General features: G+C 43.8%; 1 protein-coding gene and 1 long non-coding RNA gene across 4 annotated transcripts; one reads left to right on the top strand and one right to left on the bottom strand.

Annotated features, from left to right (window-relative positions):
• Positions 1-40: 40 nt before the first annotated feature.
• On the bottom strand, positions 41-5,998 carry LOC108160944. The gene is made up of 4 exons (XR_001775447.2): positions 4,402-5,998; positions 4,027-4,338; positions 3,796-3,959; positions 41-2,074 (listed from the first exon to the last, which is right to left on the bottom strand). It is a non-coding gene; the product is annotated as an uncharacterized LOC108160944 (long non-coding RNA).
• A 1,687-nt stretch (positions 5,999-7,685) lies between these two features.
• Positions 7,686-16,384, top strand: LOC108160526 (protein anachronism). Of its 3 annotated transcripts, none has more exons than XM_017294584.2 (5): positions 7,686-8,321; positions 12,110-12,486; positions 12,555-12,781; positions 13,678-13,750; positions 15,039-15,155. In XM_017294584.2, exons 1-5 carry the CDS (start codon positions 8,005-8,007, stop codon positions 15,050-15,052), a joined length of 1,008 nt encoding a protein of 335 aa, XP_017150073.1. In that variant the 5' UTR covers positions 7,686-8,004; the 3' UTR covers positions 15,053-15,155. The 3 variants fall into 3 exon arrangements, with proteins under 3 accessions (XP_017150073.1, XP_017150072.1, XP_017150071.1); XM_017294583.2 differs by having other exon boundaries at positions 7,687-8,321; positions 12,110-12,477; positions 12,555-12,785; positions 15,039-16,384; XM_017294582.2 differs by having other exon boundaries at positions 7,687-8,321; positions 12,555-12,785; positions 15,039-16,384.
• Positions 16,385-17,101: the final 717 nt, after the last annotated feature.

Here is a 17,101-nt window from a genome sequence, read left to right as displayed (position 1 = left end):
AAGCTAAGTATCTCAACAATAAGTATTTATATACCTGTTCCTTAGGCGAGAGACCTTTGTAGATAGATCCGGCCAATATCCAAATGTGGCATATTTTACCAAAGTAGTTTTTTTTACTCATACATGAATATCTACATATTCAGTGGCGCCACAGTAAAACCGTTACTGAAATTTGTTTAAAAGTAATTTTTTTACCCTTTTATTCCCGATGACAGGTTATCTTTCTTCCAGAGATAATAGGTAGATGAATATATGTATGTTCAAAAATATGAAAAAATTGACCCCAAATAACATTATTTCGAGTAAAATCTAGATTAAAAAGTTCGTATGATAAGCATGCTTTCAGGCGGGAACAAAATGTATTGTCAATTGTCATGTATTAAAGCTGTGTAAAAAGCAGTACATTTAACGTTGTAATTTGAATGAAAGATGACGTGTATTTTCGTGTAGTGTATTTCCCGTCTTAATAGAATTAATAGGAATATGTCACATTCTAAAGACAAAAGCCAAAAACCTTCTGATCTGAGAATAACTGCATAAGGGAAGTTCCATTCTGGCGTTACGTTACATTCGTGCGACAAAATGTAAAATAGGGGAATATATAAAATATTTTTATACTAAGACTACAAAATACTTTACAACTATTAAAAGTTAAAAACTATACCGTTAGCCGAGACTGGGCTAATTTTCTGTGATTTGTTTAGATAGTTTAATAGGTAAGAGAGACTTTGGGGAAAAACTAAGTCAGAATCAGAAAATCAGAATCATCTTTCTTATAGGAGGTAAAAGTAAAGAAAAACATGACTTTAAAAATACCAAAAAAGGGAAGGTTTAATGTCAATTGGGTAAATTAGTTAACTTTCAATAAATTTAGAAAATAAAATCTGAAAAATTTTACATGGAAATCTGTTTTATTGACTTTTCCATGGTCTGTCTTTTGGCGGAAATGTCCATATTTTTTAAAAGGTGCTTGAATATATGTAGAACAACAACAAGAGGCTTAGACTCTTAAACAGACTCTTGTGTATTGTGAGTCCTCAAAAGACCTTAAAGTTGTATAAAGAATACAAACATTTAAAATGTGTTAAAATTAAATTTTAAACTTAAAATAGGGCAAGTATGATGCGCACACGTCTCCTTATACGAGTATAGCCGAGTAGTGTTCCCATTTCGGAGATTTTTCGATTTTATTAACCCCATTTGGAAAAGTTGTCCATCATTGGCATAGTTTCGCAAACTCGCAGCACATACTTGGACAGGGAAAAATTACCATAAACGACATTTCATTCATTTATAAGTCATTGCCATAGCTATGGCCTGCCTGGCCCACAATTTATACATACTCGTACATTCTGCCTGACATCGTCATCTTGGCAGGGCTAAGAAGGGTCTGGCATCCTGACGTGCCGGCACGTGCCATCCCAGCCATCCCAGGCATCGAGTCCCTTTCCCAGCGGTACTTATAAATACGCTGCAGACCCAAAACCGATATATTGTATGTACAATATTTATTTATACTTCTGCAGCAGCTACTATATGTCTATATGTAATCACGTAACGAGAGGAGAATGCTAGGGTATGGAAGGCATTTATGCCATTTACGGACTGGTTGCATCTTCATTTATTTATTTAGAGGCTGAATCTGAAGCTCATTCGCAGACTCTATCACTCAATGGTCTGGCCAGTCCGCTTATAGTGATGGCGTGGCGACAGGTGCCTCATTCGATAGATAAAGTGACGATTGCGATCCATTGGCTGAGAGTTACTTTTCACTTTTACTACCACACACCACACCACAAATTGGTGGTGGTTCTTGGCTGTCTTGGCCACGTCTGGACATGGACAGGACAGGGGACTGCTCGTACTCGTATCTGCATTAATTTACGTTCCATGTTAGTAAGACAACAGACAGCCAGGAGCCAGGAGGCAGGAGGCAGCCTCCAGACCCCAAGTTTCGTTCTTTGCTTAGTCATCGACAAGTCCCGACAAGATGGCCGACCGAAGGCAATTAACAGCGGCGACAATTTGGCGTGTTGTGGCTCAAAAAGAAGCAACTCCAATATGCGATGGTTATCTGTGCTTGGGAAAAAAAACGAGATAATTAAAAATATTGTAAAATGCCAGACGGCCAGACGCTCATAATTGCTGGCAAAGGCAAACTCCAAGAAGACAAACGCAGTCTCAGTCCCAGTCCCAGTCGCAGTCGCAGTCTCAGTTTACAGCTACCAGACAACGCGACGCGACGCGACGCGACGAAACGGACGACAGAGCACCAGAAGAGCTCCTACATTGCATATGCATATCATTTAAATAACTTTACGAAACGCAATGTGTGAAACTGCAGCAGCAGCATCAGCATCAGCCACAAACTATCCAAAGAGCCTGCCTGCGCTGAGTGCTGCTGCTTCACCTGCCACTGGCCCTGCAGGACAGAGCCACAGCGACCAGACCAGACCAGACCAGACCAGGCCAGCCATGGTCCATATTTGGATGCAACAAACAACACAGCACAGCAGCAGCAACTGCGTCGCATCTGCATCTGCATCTACGTCAGTTAAGGACAGAAGCATCGACATCGACAGCAGCAACTGTCTGTTCTGCGGCGGTCTCCAGACAAACTGCAGACAAGAGAGACATGCACTTGTCTCCACACATGGCTGGGTCAGCCTCAGCCTCAGCCCCAGTCTCAGTCCCTGCCCCATCTCCATCTCCATTTCCATAACCATCTCCATCAGTCTCTGTCCCGTCGCCATCCCCAATCGCCATCTCCTGGCAAACGCATTCATTGTCAATTTTGACAATCCACAAGACGCGACTACAACACACGCCTGGTTAAATGCCAACATCAACATTACTTGTGTCTGCTGCCACAGCCTCTGCCACTGCGACGAGCTGTCTGGCTCGGGGTCTTCGTCTCGGTCTCGGTCCTGGTTCTGGTTCTGGTTCTGGTCCCTGCCTCCGTCTCCGTCTACAGTTGAGATCTGGATCTGACTGGAAAGGGGCTGGACCGAAACATCAACAGAAGCCAAACGACGGCACGCGAAAGTCCTAAAAACCGAAAACGAAAATTCGCTTACAAAATTAATAACATTCAAGAGTAAGCCCAAAGGCAGCAACAGCTTATTTATAGCGAAGCATTTGTACCCTAATCGAATCAACCATAATATAAAATATTTTAATAATGCTTAAGTGATAAACAAAGCATCGTTTCACCAATTTTGAACGTCAGTTGAATAATATGCCGTACCTATTATGATTTAAGTTACAATTATTCACTTTCCGGTGATCGGATCCCACTAACAGAGCAGAATAACCAATGTTGGTACTCTATTCTTATGGCAGGGTAGGTCGAAAACAGCAGTCTCAGCCCAAGAAGCGGCTGAAACTGAACGGTAGCAGCGACAACCAACCACACAATAACAAATTGGCTTCTGGTCTTTGCATTCCACATGCAATCTGAGACAACAATCACGGCATCTGCATTTGGCGGGTGCACCGGGAGCCGGGAGCCGGGAGCCGGAGCCGTCAAGCGGCAACAACAACCGGCACCAGTGGCCGAGAGCACCGACATGGTAACACCCTCGGAGCTTGCTCGACCATCAAGCAGCTAACTAACCAATATACATATGTACTAACACAAGTGTGTCGAGATATGTAGCAGCGTCTTAGATGGGTACTGCTACGGGCACGGGGACGGGCACGGGGACGGGGACGGGGACAGGGACTGGAGTCTGGGTCTGATGTCTTGACACGTCTGGTTCGGTGCCTGCCGAACGTCATGTATTTTTAATAGACCTGCCACAAGTCCGCGCTCCACCTCCAGGGAATGTTCTCCTTCTCCGTCTCGATGCGCTCGAATCTGTTGCTTCTGTTGTCTTGTGGCCCGATGGTGCGACCGAAAGAGACCAAGAGACTGCCAGTAGTTTGATGATTTTGTGATCCCTCATGCATCGCCCAGCCTAGGGGTGAGGGACAATTATGTTAATTACGTGTTATATTGATGGTTAAATAATTTTCTTTCAGTACTTGCATAATTAATGTCCACGGGGATGGATGATTGTCAGGAGTGAATACGCTCTCCAATAACACGGGTATTATGCAATTTGGGGTCCCCACCTTTTATCATATTTCATTGCGAATATACTCGTATTGTATATTTTTATGCGAACATTGATTCTAATGAATTGTGGTGCCTACTATAAGTGGTCACAAACATTGTCATCGGTATCTCATGATCTCAAGGTCGTGTCGTCGCATGTTGGACTCTGCAACTAACTAATCTGATGATTTGCAGCTATAATAGTTTTGCGATGCTTCCTCAATAAACTTTATGTCAGACTGAAAATGTATAGATAAGAAAGTCTTTAAATGCGAGCCGATAAATCATCTGTTGGGTCTTACAGTATTGAACCGTTTGGAAAGGATTGGTAATGTCAAATTGATTTAATCTGAGAAGCTCCAAGTAAACAAAAATCACGGAATTTTCTACCGATCCGATAAAAGTCGACCCATAACAGAATAATGTAATCTGCTTGCCACATGTCAATTAATTTGAGTGGTATTCAATTTGATTATGAGTGACTGATTACTCGTAATTAGCGGCAGGCAGGCATATAGTATTTGTGGTTTGCATATTAATCTAACAGATCGCGTTCGTTTCGGCTACGCGCCGCGCTTCATGCGGCAGCGCTCCTCGGTCGGTTGGGCGGGAGGAGGGCTGCGTTTTGCCTGGGATCCGCGCGTAACTGCCTTCTGCTGGTGCCACACCGACCACTTGATGGTGCAGTAATTGCATCGCCACTTGAAAGATGCATATCAACGTCCAAATATTAAAATCTTAGAGTGTTGCTCAAGACATACCATACTGAAAAGAGAGTTTTTTGAGTCGCTATCGCAGTTTGCAGAGGTCACACCATGGTCGATGTTCTAGTAAGCGCTGTACTATTTTTGTCTAGTTCAATCACGCTTCTGCTCCGATAAGCAGGTAGACCTAAAACACCTTGCCTTATCATCTTTAAGGCCCCGCTAATTGTGGGGGGGCTTAATTATAGAAAGGTGCCAGAACTCAAGTGCCAACTTGTAACTATTCAGCTGGTGTTTGTCCGATGGCAGTCTTGCAATCACTTCAAATTTAAGTGTTAGCAATCGATTAACGACCGATCGAGCAGCCAAATGTTTTGGACAGGTGGAGATGATAGGGGGGAAGGTGGTGCTGATAGTGGTGCTTCTGGTGCTACGGGTGCTACCGGTGTTAAGCGGCGCCCCCCACGTGCAAACACGCACCTGCAGATATGCGGACGGAATTGTTGCTCATTGGCGGCGCAATCGCCATTGCCGGCTACCGTTTAAAATATAGCTGCCCAAAGTGGTCCGACCGTGAGGCATACTCGTAGTACGAACTCGACAGAAAATTGGTTTTGACAAAAAGCTCAGAGAAATGCCAAAAAGCGTGGTCCGGATCCGATGTCCATCGATCATCGATCAAGATCAAAAGAAAAGCACAACTAACTGCCAATTACTGGGATGGAAGAGTGCCATTGTGTGGTTCGGGATGGTTTGCGATCAGGCGAGACAACAGCCTTGAAAAGTTAATGAAAAATCAAAAACTTGAACCAAATTCTGTCTTAGTTTTGACTTGACTCATTTCGCATTCCAATCGCTTATATATATTCATATTTCGGTATCTTCTTGTCGATGTCTGTACTTTCGGTCTGGTGTTTATTTTCGTGGGTGTTTTGATTATCGCGTCTACATTGTCCCCAAAGTGGGACAAATTCTGTCCGAATGCGAATGGTCGGGCGAGTCAACAAACACTATTATATAAACCTGGTGACAAGGGAGCTTGCTTCGTTCCGTTCCATACGAGTGTTTTATTGTATTTGTTCCCTCTTTTTTTTTCGGGGAGTGGGATTATGATTCGGAGCATTTGATGCGATTGCAATTTTACATAACAGTCGCCGTCTGGGAGTCTCATACCCGTCTGGGGTCTCGGCCTCCTCCGCCTCCTCCTCCTCCTCCTCCTCCCCAAGTGTCCTCTGTAGGTGTTTCATTCGAAGCTTAAGCGATGTGTAGACATAAAATACATATCAGATGGATGGACGGACGGACAGACGGACGGTCGAGGCAGACGGAGACACGAGCAGACGGTGAGAAATCCAGACTTCATAAAGTGATTCAAATTATACAATCATTTAGAAATTCAATTTTGGTCCAGACGACGAAACGTTGATCATTTTGATGATGATGATGGAGATGGGGATGAGGATAATGATGATGATGTTTAGATGTTGCAACAACAAAAGTAAATAAATAAATAAATCAGGAACGTCCTTGAAGTCTCGCTGTTTTGATTTCCGTATGCAAATTGACAGAGCATTCTGTTCTTGAGGGATACTCGTACGAGATCCAATCCAATACGTCGATAAGATAAGCCGAGGGGATGCAGGGCCTTCTGAGGTAAATGGGGGGCCGTACCAGAACGGTACCAGGCACCAGGCACCACGCACCTCTAATAGGATATATCCGCCTAATTCAGCTCTCAACTGATGAACCACGCACTTTTCGAGAGCGGCCAGCAGTTAGATTAATCTACGCGCATCTAAACTGTGCGACGAGCAAAGAAAATACTAATCTACTATACACACCTACTCGTGTATAAATCTTATAGTATGTGTCCTCCGAAAGTACAAACTGGGAACCTGACCACAGTGATAACAGATACAAGTTGAGTATCAAAAAAATTTGATTAAGTCAAAACTAATTGTGCGGTCGACCCGAATCTTTTCAAATTAATCTAATCGCCCACGCACGAGTAATAATAGGAATTTCACTGAGTGCGGTTCGGGTTCGACGCTCTAGGTGCAAAATGATTTCAAAACTATAAGTACTAGATAGTATCTGTGAGGAACGTGTCGTGATTTGTATGGGGATTGAAGTCCAAGCATTTACTCTACTATTTGCTTGAAGTAGTGTTTGAAGTTGGTTTCCTGGGTCATAGTTACGAACAAAACAAAATTATTAGGGGCTGATAGTAGGGAGAGCTATTGAAATGAGTCTTGAAGCAAGCAAACCTACCTCTATGCCACAATGGTTATGACCAGAAATATCGCTTTCTTTCTATGGTACGCGCGATAAGCCGTCTCGCGAGCCCACAGATACGGATACAGATACAATTACACTGCCGGCGGCACAGATACACACCTACACATACACACACAAAGACATCACTCCATCTGCGCCGGCAGATCCTCAGGCAACGTTGATTGGTCGACGACGCCAGTGCCGAATGGCAGCCGAACAATCAGCCAAAGTACACGAGTAAATTACACTGCGCGACTAACCAACGAAATGTATGAATTTAATTATTATTACAATTTAATAGTTAATAAATTGGTTCATATGCAAATAAGTTTGTATATGTCTTTGAACCCAAACAGAGTTTCGGAATCATACTCTAATTAGAGAAACGTGTCAGTGAAGAATAGAATAATTTAATATGCACAATTTACGTATTCCACACTCACTTGGGTGACTTTTAACGAATATGAGCCCCGACGGCAGAGCAGAGCCAGCTGCAATTTCTTGCAGTGTTGGCAGCAACGCAGCGTTTACGACCATAACAAAGTAGATATGCCCGGCACAACCAAATTTTTATTTAAGACTAAAAAAACGACTCGCGCAAATCACTTCATACTTGGTTCTTAGAGCGAACACATCGAGAAGCTAAGCTAAAAACCAGCGGGAGAGTCAGAAACAAAAATCAAATTAACAAAATAAATACATAGTTCAGTTCGAAGGCAGTTTTAAGCGAAAAAACAAGATATACCTACACTTCCTACACGCATACGAACCAAAGATGCAATTCCAGTGAAAATTGTGTAGGAGCGAACATGTCCGAAAAGTTATAGATACGGGATCCAGAAGTGCCTGAAAACAATAAATAAACCTTCAATTGCCACACATTTGCCAAATCGATTTGACTTCGATTTAAAAAAGAACAGAAATATGTCGAGTGTTAAGTGCTGTGAGAAGTGCGGACGGAGCAGGAGCCAAGTGCTCCTCCTGCAACTGCTGATACTGATGGTGATGCTGATGTCCATGTCCAGGGACTGTCAGGCGTCGCCGTCCCGCTTCAACCACTCCGCCTTCATGGACGGTGTCCAGTCGGTGGTGGTGAATCCTTACAATCGCACCATCCTGAATATGTTCGACCTGACCGAGGAGCAAATTCAAAGCATCCAGAACCGCAGCAATCCCAATACGAAGGACGAGACCACCCAGTCCTCCAATCACCAATATCTGGAGCTCGTCGCCTCGCAGCGGTGAGTACCGTACCGTACCTGGTTCGACGTACTTGTCAAAGTGTTCGCCAAGCGGCTGTCAATCATTGTGGTCGCCTATTAGGACCCGAGAATAGAAATCTATTAAAAGACGCACCCGCACAAGGCAAATGACCAGCAAGAAACAATTTTTTTTTTTTAAACATTTGCGTGTACAAAAATTGCTTCAAAAAATGAATTGTAAACAAAGTTTTAAAACAAATGCATATTGCAAGGAAACGGCGAATGTATATCTCAAATGGGCCGTGGGGCATCCCATCTGTAAACACAATTTTCGGCTGCCTGCCGATTTTCAAAAATATTCCCAAATTTCTCGCGATTAGTGCAGATCTAGAAGCTGAAATCCGCTCAAGGCTAAACACATTTATGCAATTCTCAAATGGGGCCAACCACCTCGAATAAATATTGAAACGTGTACTTCTAGATTATTGAAAATTGTTCATCTTGCGCTTCGACGCCTCTATAACATGATTTACCCGAATGCAGAAATCTTAAATCGAGCAGAGAATAAATACGTATCTATAAACATTATAAATTACAATTCTGAAGCTAATTTTTCCACACGTGTTGCTTTAATTTTAAATATTTTATTAATTATTTTACATTAATGGAAGAATAATGTTCCCATGCTCGATCGACAAGAAAAAGGAAGATTGTAAGATTTAAAGTCTTTATTAATCTGTTGTATCGCCATAAATGCCAATCAATGCCAAGCATCTAGTGCAAATGAGCATCTAGGAGGGAACCCTTCTCAATGGTACCCGTGAGATATTATCGCTGCGTATATGGCCCATACAAATGAGATGCTTCCACAGACATCTTTCAGACGGAAATCTATCAATGGTATCTGTGGTATCCATCAGATACTGTTGTACAGCTGTCGCGACGCCGCTGCACAATACAGACACTCTCATACAGCGATATTTACGCTCACACATTTGCAAGTTGCAGCCGTCGCAGTCATCGCAATCGTCGCAGTCGGCGGCGACCTCTGTATTTTTGTGTGCGTCCGTCCATCCATCCGTGCGCCCGCCGGGTGTCGGTGTCTGGCAAATGTCTGGGAGCAGTCTGGGCCATGCTGGCTCTGGCTCTGACTCCGGCTCCGACTCCGTTAATGAACTTTTTGTAGGTCGTTGCTATGCGAGACCGTCTACGTATCCACATAAATACAATACGCCTACAATGCATGATGTTGGCTCAAACATATATGTATGTATATGAATGTGTATGGTGGTCGTACTCGTACTCGTACGAGTATAACAGCTGATATCTAAATTGTTTCATCTTATTTGATTGCTTTGGCAGTTCCGTTCCGCACAGACCAGACAGAGGAAAATGTACGACGTATGACGTATGAGTAATATTGAGACAGTGAGCAGACATGCTTGTACTGTACTCGTACTCGTCCTCCCTCCCATCATCAGCCACCGTCATCAAACTTGCAGCTGAATGCAAACAGTTGTAGGCGTACTTTTGTGGCTACTAAGCGACGCGGTCTGAGTCGTTGACTGACTGACTGACTGACTGCCGCCCGACGTCTGCCCGACTACTGTTTGTTGCATGATAATGAAGTGCAACCGGCGAGACACTGTCTAGCCGTTTCTGCTGCTGCTGCTGCTGCTGCTGCTGCTGTGGCCAAAGGCAACGGACTGCGAAACCACAGACCCAGACACAGAGGCGATGCATTCAAAGATATTTGAATGTTAGTCCCAGCTTCAGACTCGGACTCAGACTCAACTTCAGGCTCAGCTTGAATGGAGGCCAATGCAAATTTTGGTCTCAGTCTATGACCGTACAGTATCTTTCGCTCTCTGTCTGTCTGTCTTTCTATCTGTCTATGCACCTGTGCACAATGCCTTGAACTCTGCCTGTGCGCATGCCCAATTTGGAATTCCTGCAGATGGCCTGCGTGACTCACGCACGAAAAGTCACAGCTCACAGATACAGCTCCTCTAGGCTGGAAGCAATCAGGGACTAGGACTGGGAGAATGGCAGACCGAAAGACCGACCAATAATATGTCTAGACGGGTGCCCAGACAGACGACACGACTCAACGGGTTTTCAAGTTCATGCCACAGCACCTCCAGACAGTCAGAGGCCGAGACGGAGACGGAGACGGAGGCACAGACGGAGACATAGACGTAGACACAGACGGAGACGTAGACGGACATCGAGAAGGCAAAAAGTCAACTCCACTGCGGGCCATTTTGTCTGGAATTCCTTGGCCAGACAGATCCGATCGTAACATACAAATTAACCATAATAAGCCAAAGGCGTTTCCACTGGACTCGAATCGACGTGACTTGGTTCAGTTTCTTTCGATGGAGACTGCCAACCGACCTGATCCGAACATGTTTCATAATTTTTTTCGGCTAGACAAACTGCGCCTCAGGCAATGCCAAATAACCAAAGAAATTAATGTTATTTTCGCGTATTTATTGGATTTTTGTTGTGTGTGTGTGTGTGTGTGTGTGTTTTTTGTCTGCATATTGTTGTTCCTGGGTAAAATCACAAAAAAGTATAACAAAGTAAAATAAAAGAAATGAAAAGAAAAAATCATTTGATCAACTTTTGCCAGGCGCGTCTCAATTACCGATCCAGACGACATATACAATTGTCCAATTTTGTGTGTGTGTGTGTGCGTGTGTGTAGATTAGATCATAGCTAAATAACTATTGTTGTCTTGTCTGCCCCAATCTGATTTTCTCTGGTCCGCGTCTGCGTCTGCCCTGTCACGATGATTGTACTGCCACAGAGCAGACTCGTAGACAGACGGGACGGAACCGTCTCGATCTCAATGGGGTTTTAAGTGACACGAGTCTGCCTGCTCCACCATGCACATTTAGCTCACATTCATACAATAGTAATAGTACTATAAGTACTAGCTATAGTAAGTACTCGGCTCTGATAGTAGTCGGCTTAGTGTTAGTCGGCCTATTTATAGCATCTTTAATCGATTTATTACATGTACTAGTATTAGGCAATCCAAGGCAGTTGTTATTGTTGATAAGCCTCTCATATGACTAATTGGTCAACTATTTTGCAGTTTAGCAAAAGCAGCGTTCTTTTGGCATACCTTTGTTTTAGATACATAAATATTAATCTCAAGTGCGGAATTTTACTTATCGGAAATAGCTAGAACTATAGGTATACACATACTATTGTATGAGAAATGCCCTTGCGGCATTATCATCCATTAGCTCAATTAAGTAGCCAGTGAACCGAACTTCTTTTATCTCAACTATTTCAATTGAAAAGTCCAAAGTTGGCCGCTTATCTCGAAGCCAAAAATGTTACCAATACAAAGCGATTTCTAGAAGCCCACATATAATGATAATCAGTGCGTGGATCCGTGGATCAGATGGATTGCGGTGGGGGCGGCCTAAAAGAGTACATAATCAGTAATATTCCATAGTGGATTACTTGTTGAAAAGGATCCACTCTATTGCCTTCAATCCTAATCGTAAAGAAACTCGAGACCATGTCAAACCGAAATACTCCTATACAAACGGCGATTAGAATTAGCTTATTCACTGCTGTCTGACTTAATTGAATAGAATGGGGAGACCGGTGACAAAGTGACTTGCCTCTGTAACGACGGCAGCGCTCAAATGTCAATTAAGAGAGTCTTACATAAACACTTGAACTAAATTAAATTGACTATTCTATGAATAATGGGCTAGTGCTGGTATGGGGACATACGAGTGGAAATAGGCACAGAAGGCACAAAATGGTGACAGTTATCAAAAGTGTGCGTCTTCTCTTTGCAGACTGAACGAGATTTTCAAACGCCTGCACAAGGCAATTTCCAACGAGCCCAATGTTAACAAGTCAGCCGAGAAGGCCGGCTACCCCATCTGCAATGCGGAGATGAGCATTTCCAACTGGCAGCAGGCCAACAACTTGACCCTGCAGTTCGCCAGCAGCGTGTTCGACCACAACGGCGACCGCCCGAGCAGTGCCCTCCTGCGTCTCTACAAGACCTATCCCGGACAAAGTCCCAGCCAGAGCCAGAGCCAGGGCCAGGGCCAGGCGGAGAGCACGGAGCAGCCCACGGCCACACTCTGCCCCGACCAGGCGGAGGTGGGTCCCCAGATTCGTGTGACGGTCTCCATTGTGCACCAGCAGAAGAAGAAACGTAAGTTAGGTGTGTAGCTAGCGGGGATTACGGCTGTCAGTACCGTCCCTCTAAGCCCGGATTTCCCTCTTCCACAGAGCGCAAGAAGCGCACCTGCAACACCACCATGTTCAGCAGCAGCCTGACCGGATGGGTAGAGATTGACGTTAAGTGCGCCCTGGCCTACTGGGAGCAACAGCAGCGCCAGCAGCAGCCCCAGCAGCTGCTCCCCAGCGTTGTGGGGATGCTGATGATCGAGGTCCATGACGACGAGGAGAACCCCCTGAAGCCCGGCCTCTACTTCGAGCCACCCACTTGCGATCAGGCAGGTAAGCGTGTTGTTTGCCAAGTCTAACTAACTCCGTAAGACAGGGTGCAGATCTCTCCCAGTCTATCACTCTCATCATCTTTCTCTCACCATCTCCCAGTATCTCTCAGTCTATCTCACTCTCAGTCAGTAAGTGGCCGAGACAGGCCCCTTTTCCCATCAGAGCGTGCTGTCATTATTTGAACTTATTTACATTCTCGAAAAGGTCAATAGTCAGAGAGCTTTAGGGGGCCGGACACAGGCCAGACCCACGGCCAGACAGAAACACACAAATTGTGCTGATAAAACCAAATCAAAATAAAAGTCCGAATATCAGTTTGTGCCACCGAAAACCAACAAAAAAGGGAAGGGAAAAAGGGAAAACCTTGTCGCTCGTCTGATAGTTGTGTGCAGTCAGCAACATCGGCATTCGGCAGTAGTCTACAAGACAAAAACTGTCTGGATAGCTTCCGAAGTGGTTTGAGGGTTGCTCCGTCCGAATTTGAATTTCATGAGGTGTAAAAGTGGAGCTAAAGTAAAGTCTGGACCTACGAAGGTCCAGAGTTTTATTCATGAATTGAGAGTTTTCTTAATGGATCGGTAAGAATCTGCGTATCTACACACGTCATCGCACAGATGTATCTACGATACGGATTTAGCTGAAGATGCAATTAATACTAATCGCTTATACGCACCGTTGTGCCCTCTGCTCTGTTGCCATGCTCGGCTTTATTTGTTGTTCAGTTACCGCGCTTTTTGCTGAACAAAACCACTGTTGTTCTTATTGTTGCTACTTTGTCGTTTTGCATGATGATCTTTTGTGCGAGTTTCCCACTGCATTGCATTGCATGCCTCGAGCTCCACCACCAAACCCCAGGCGATATTAATATGATCCCTCCACGTGTATCTTGCAGACCCTGCTGTCCCATGGAACGCATACGGATCAAAGACGTTTGTGCCTTATCTGGAAAGTCGGTCAATGCCCAGGTAAGCGGATGCCCTACATGAGTACCACTACCACGTCATACTCTCCCGTTACCGAGTCTTTCGACATGGCAGATTTTTCTCTTTTTATACCCGATACTCAAAATGAGTATTGGGGTATATTAGATTTGTGGTAAAAGTGGATGTGTGTAACGTCCAGAAGGAATCGTTTCCGACCCCATAAAGTATATATATTCTTGATCAGCATCAATAGCCGAGTCGATTGAGCCCTGTCTGTCTGTCCGTCTGTCCGTCCGTCCGTCCGTCCGTCCGTCCGTCCGTCCGTCCGTCCGTCCCCTTCAGCGCCTAGTGCTCAAAGACTATAAGATCTAGAGCAACGATGTTTTGGATCCAGACTTCTGTGATATGTCACTGCTACAAAAATATTTCAAAACTTCGCCCCGCCCACTTCCGCCCCCACAAAGGACGAAAATCTGTGGCATCCACATTTTTAAAGATACGATAAAACCAAAAACGAAGAATCGTAGAGGATGACTATATGTTCTAGAGTGTAAAATCTCAACCAGATCGTATCATTATTATAGCCAGAATCAAGAAAACAATTTCATTCTTTCTCGCTCTGTTTCATGTACGAAAATCTGGGGCATCCACAAATCTCAGAGACTATTAAGGCTAGAGTAACCAAATTTGGTATCCGCACTTCTGTTAGATCTCACTATAAAACGTATATCTCAGAATTTCGCCCCACCCCCTTCCGCCCCCACAAAGGACGAAAATCTGTTGCATCCACAATATTGCACATTCGAGAAAACTAAAAACGCAGAATCATAGATAATGACCATATCTATCAGATGGCTGAATCTGGATCAGATCGGATCATTTTTGTAGCCAAAAGCAAGAAATCAATTTGCAGTGGCCACGCAGCGCCCGACGACAAGCTCAGACTGATTTTCTGTCTCTCTCTTTGTCGTGTCGTTTAATATTAGCGGCGTCTGCGGGAGGAGAGCCATACTGACTAAGTATCGGGTATAAATGTAGAGTTGCGGTCTCCGCAGCAACTCACAACGTTCCCCCTCGTTAATATTTAAAACATTAAAACATTAGATCATTGCGAGACGCCACGATCATATTTCATTGGACGTTTGTTTTTAGAACTATAAATACGCCATCTGCACAGTGGCGCCGCCATCTGAAAACGCCAATCACAACATCTTTGCAACATGTATAAAAACTAAACACTTGCAACATTCTTCCGCAACACATATGCGATCACCAAATTTGCAACATATATGAAAATAATTAAATGATTTATTATATTCTATCTCCACAGATACCCAAGGATAGATGTTGGGTTTAATGGCAGTGCATCGTTTTCGCCACACAACTGCTTGAAGAGCATATACAGTATCCCGAAGAGCAGGAGCCACATCAGCCCCGAATCAACCACACCCAATTCACAAACAATGGACAATTTGCTTGACGAGACAAGGGAGACGGAGAGCCAGCAGGAGCGGGTGCGGGAGCAGGTCCACCAGCATCACAGACGGCATCACCACAAGCACCGGGACAGTCCTGCATCCGAATCGGAGTTCGCGGTGGCCCAGTCCGAGGGCGAGGCGGAGGCTGAGGAACTCTTGGCAGCGGCGAGCAATACCGAGCCGATGGAACCATCTAACCATCGGGTGCTCAACCATCACCGCGCCACGCACCATCATAATGGACGCCATCACCATAAGCACCACCACCACTTGATGGCCCACAAGCAGGATTAGATCGGCTGGTAGACCCATATCATAGCACGCACATATTCTGTCTCTCCCCTCCCCCTCCCATACGTACCCATACCCATAAATATGATGGTCTTATTATTTAAATTAAATTTTTTTTTTTCTGTTTGTATCTTTAGGGCCAGTTGACTTAACTAGTTTTTAGTTCGTCGGTTTCCTAACCCAAGCAACCATATACGTGCCCGTGCACGGCGTTGTTTTAATTATAATTTAAAATTCGTTTTAAGTTAAACAAATTTTTGGTCGAAATTTGTATTATTAATGGATTAAATCTCTCTTATATTAGGAGTCTGTGATTTAGATGTGGTTGAATTTATGAATTTTTTGATACAATTGAATTATACAAAAACAAATTGTTGGAAACACAAGAAAACATTTTATACGAATATAATTATTAATACAATTAGACTTGCCCTTGCCTTAGGCCAGAACGTAGACTAAATTAATCGATGCCTTATCAGAGCATTACAACACTAGACTTCTGCACAATCCGCTCAAAAGCGAAAACCACACCACACCCCCAGGGCGAAGCATTTCGACGCAATTCATTAACGAATATTGGCCCGTGAAGGTTGGAAGCACTCAACAGATTTGTTATATACATATGTCACTAGATTAAAAGGACCCATTCAAACCCCAGAAGCCCTGCTCTAAATCTCAATTAAATCTCTATTTGTAACCCCCAAAAGGTTTTCTGTTCATTTTGCTTTTAAGATTTCATAAGAAACTGTTGCTTGAATTTGAGCACATTCTCATTAAGTCAAACAGCTATTCAATGCGTAATCCTCCATACCATACAATACCATACCATACCTATTGATCATCAGTAACTAAGTACATTTGTAAATCTATAAAAAAAAACCTCTAATACAATATAAAAATATACATATATTTAAAAGTCAAATATTTTGAATTACTTATCAGGTTTCAGAAGAGATATGATGCGGGTAGACAAGAAACTGTAACGTAGCGAACCATTATCCTCATCTATACCTCGCTGAGCTACTGGATCTGATAAAGGGGCTCGTGTTGGACGATAAAATATGTTTTCTTTCGTGCGAAATCCGATTAGATAGAGCTACTTCAACTTTGCACTTAGCGATCTTAAGCATTCTGCCTATTTATGGCACCCGGCGGTTAGCCCATCAATTGTAACATCTCCTCAATCGCGACTACCTTGGCAAACCAACTATACATCGACGTATCGCAATCTGAATCAGATGCCCAAAACGTCATCGTTATCGCAAGCAATCTGTGTGGAGTTATATGACCGTACAGCCAGCGGTCGTTTGAATTCAACAACCACCTGATAAAACAATAAAGCTGTCAACTGTAAGGCCTATTCAAAGCTACACTGCTACGATCGCACGAGTAGTAATTTAAATCAGTTTGGGAATACCAGGTAACGGGAGCGCTTCAGCTGCTACAATGATTTTTAAAGTGTATGGCCAAAAAATACAGTTACGACTGTTAAATACCGCAGCTGAGCTACGGGGAAAATCAAGGCTCATTAGCTGATTAAATTTGTGTATAACTTTATATATGTACGAGTATACACCCTTCCATCCTGTTTCGGAACGCAAAGTCTTGTCTTTTATGGTTTGAA

Source organism: Drosophila miranda, chromosome 3, assembly GCF_003369915.1.
Source record: "Drosophila miranda strain MSH22 chromosome 3, D.miranda_PacBio2.1, whole genome shotgun sequence".
NCBI lineage: Eukaryota > Metazoa > Arthropoda > Insecta > Diptera > Drosophilidae > Drosophila > Drosophila miranda.
This window is presented reverse-complemented; position numbering and strand designations above follow the sequence as displayed.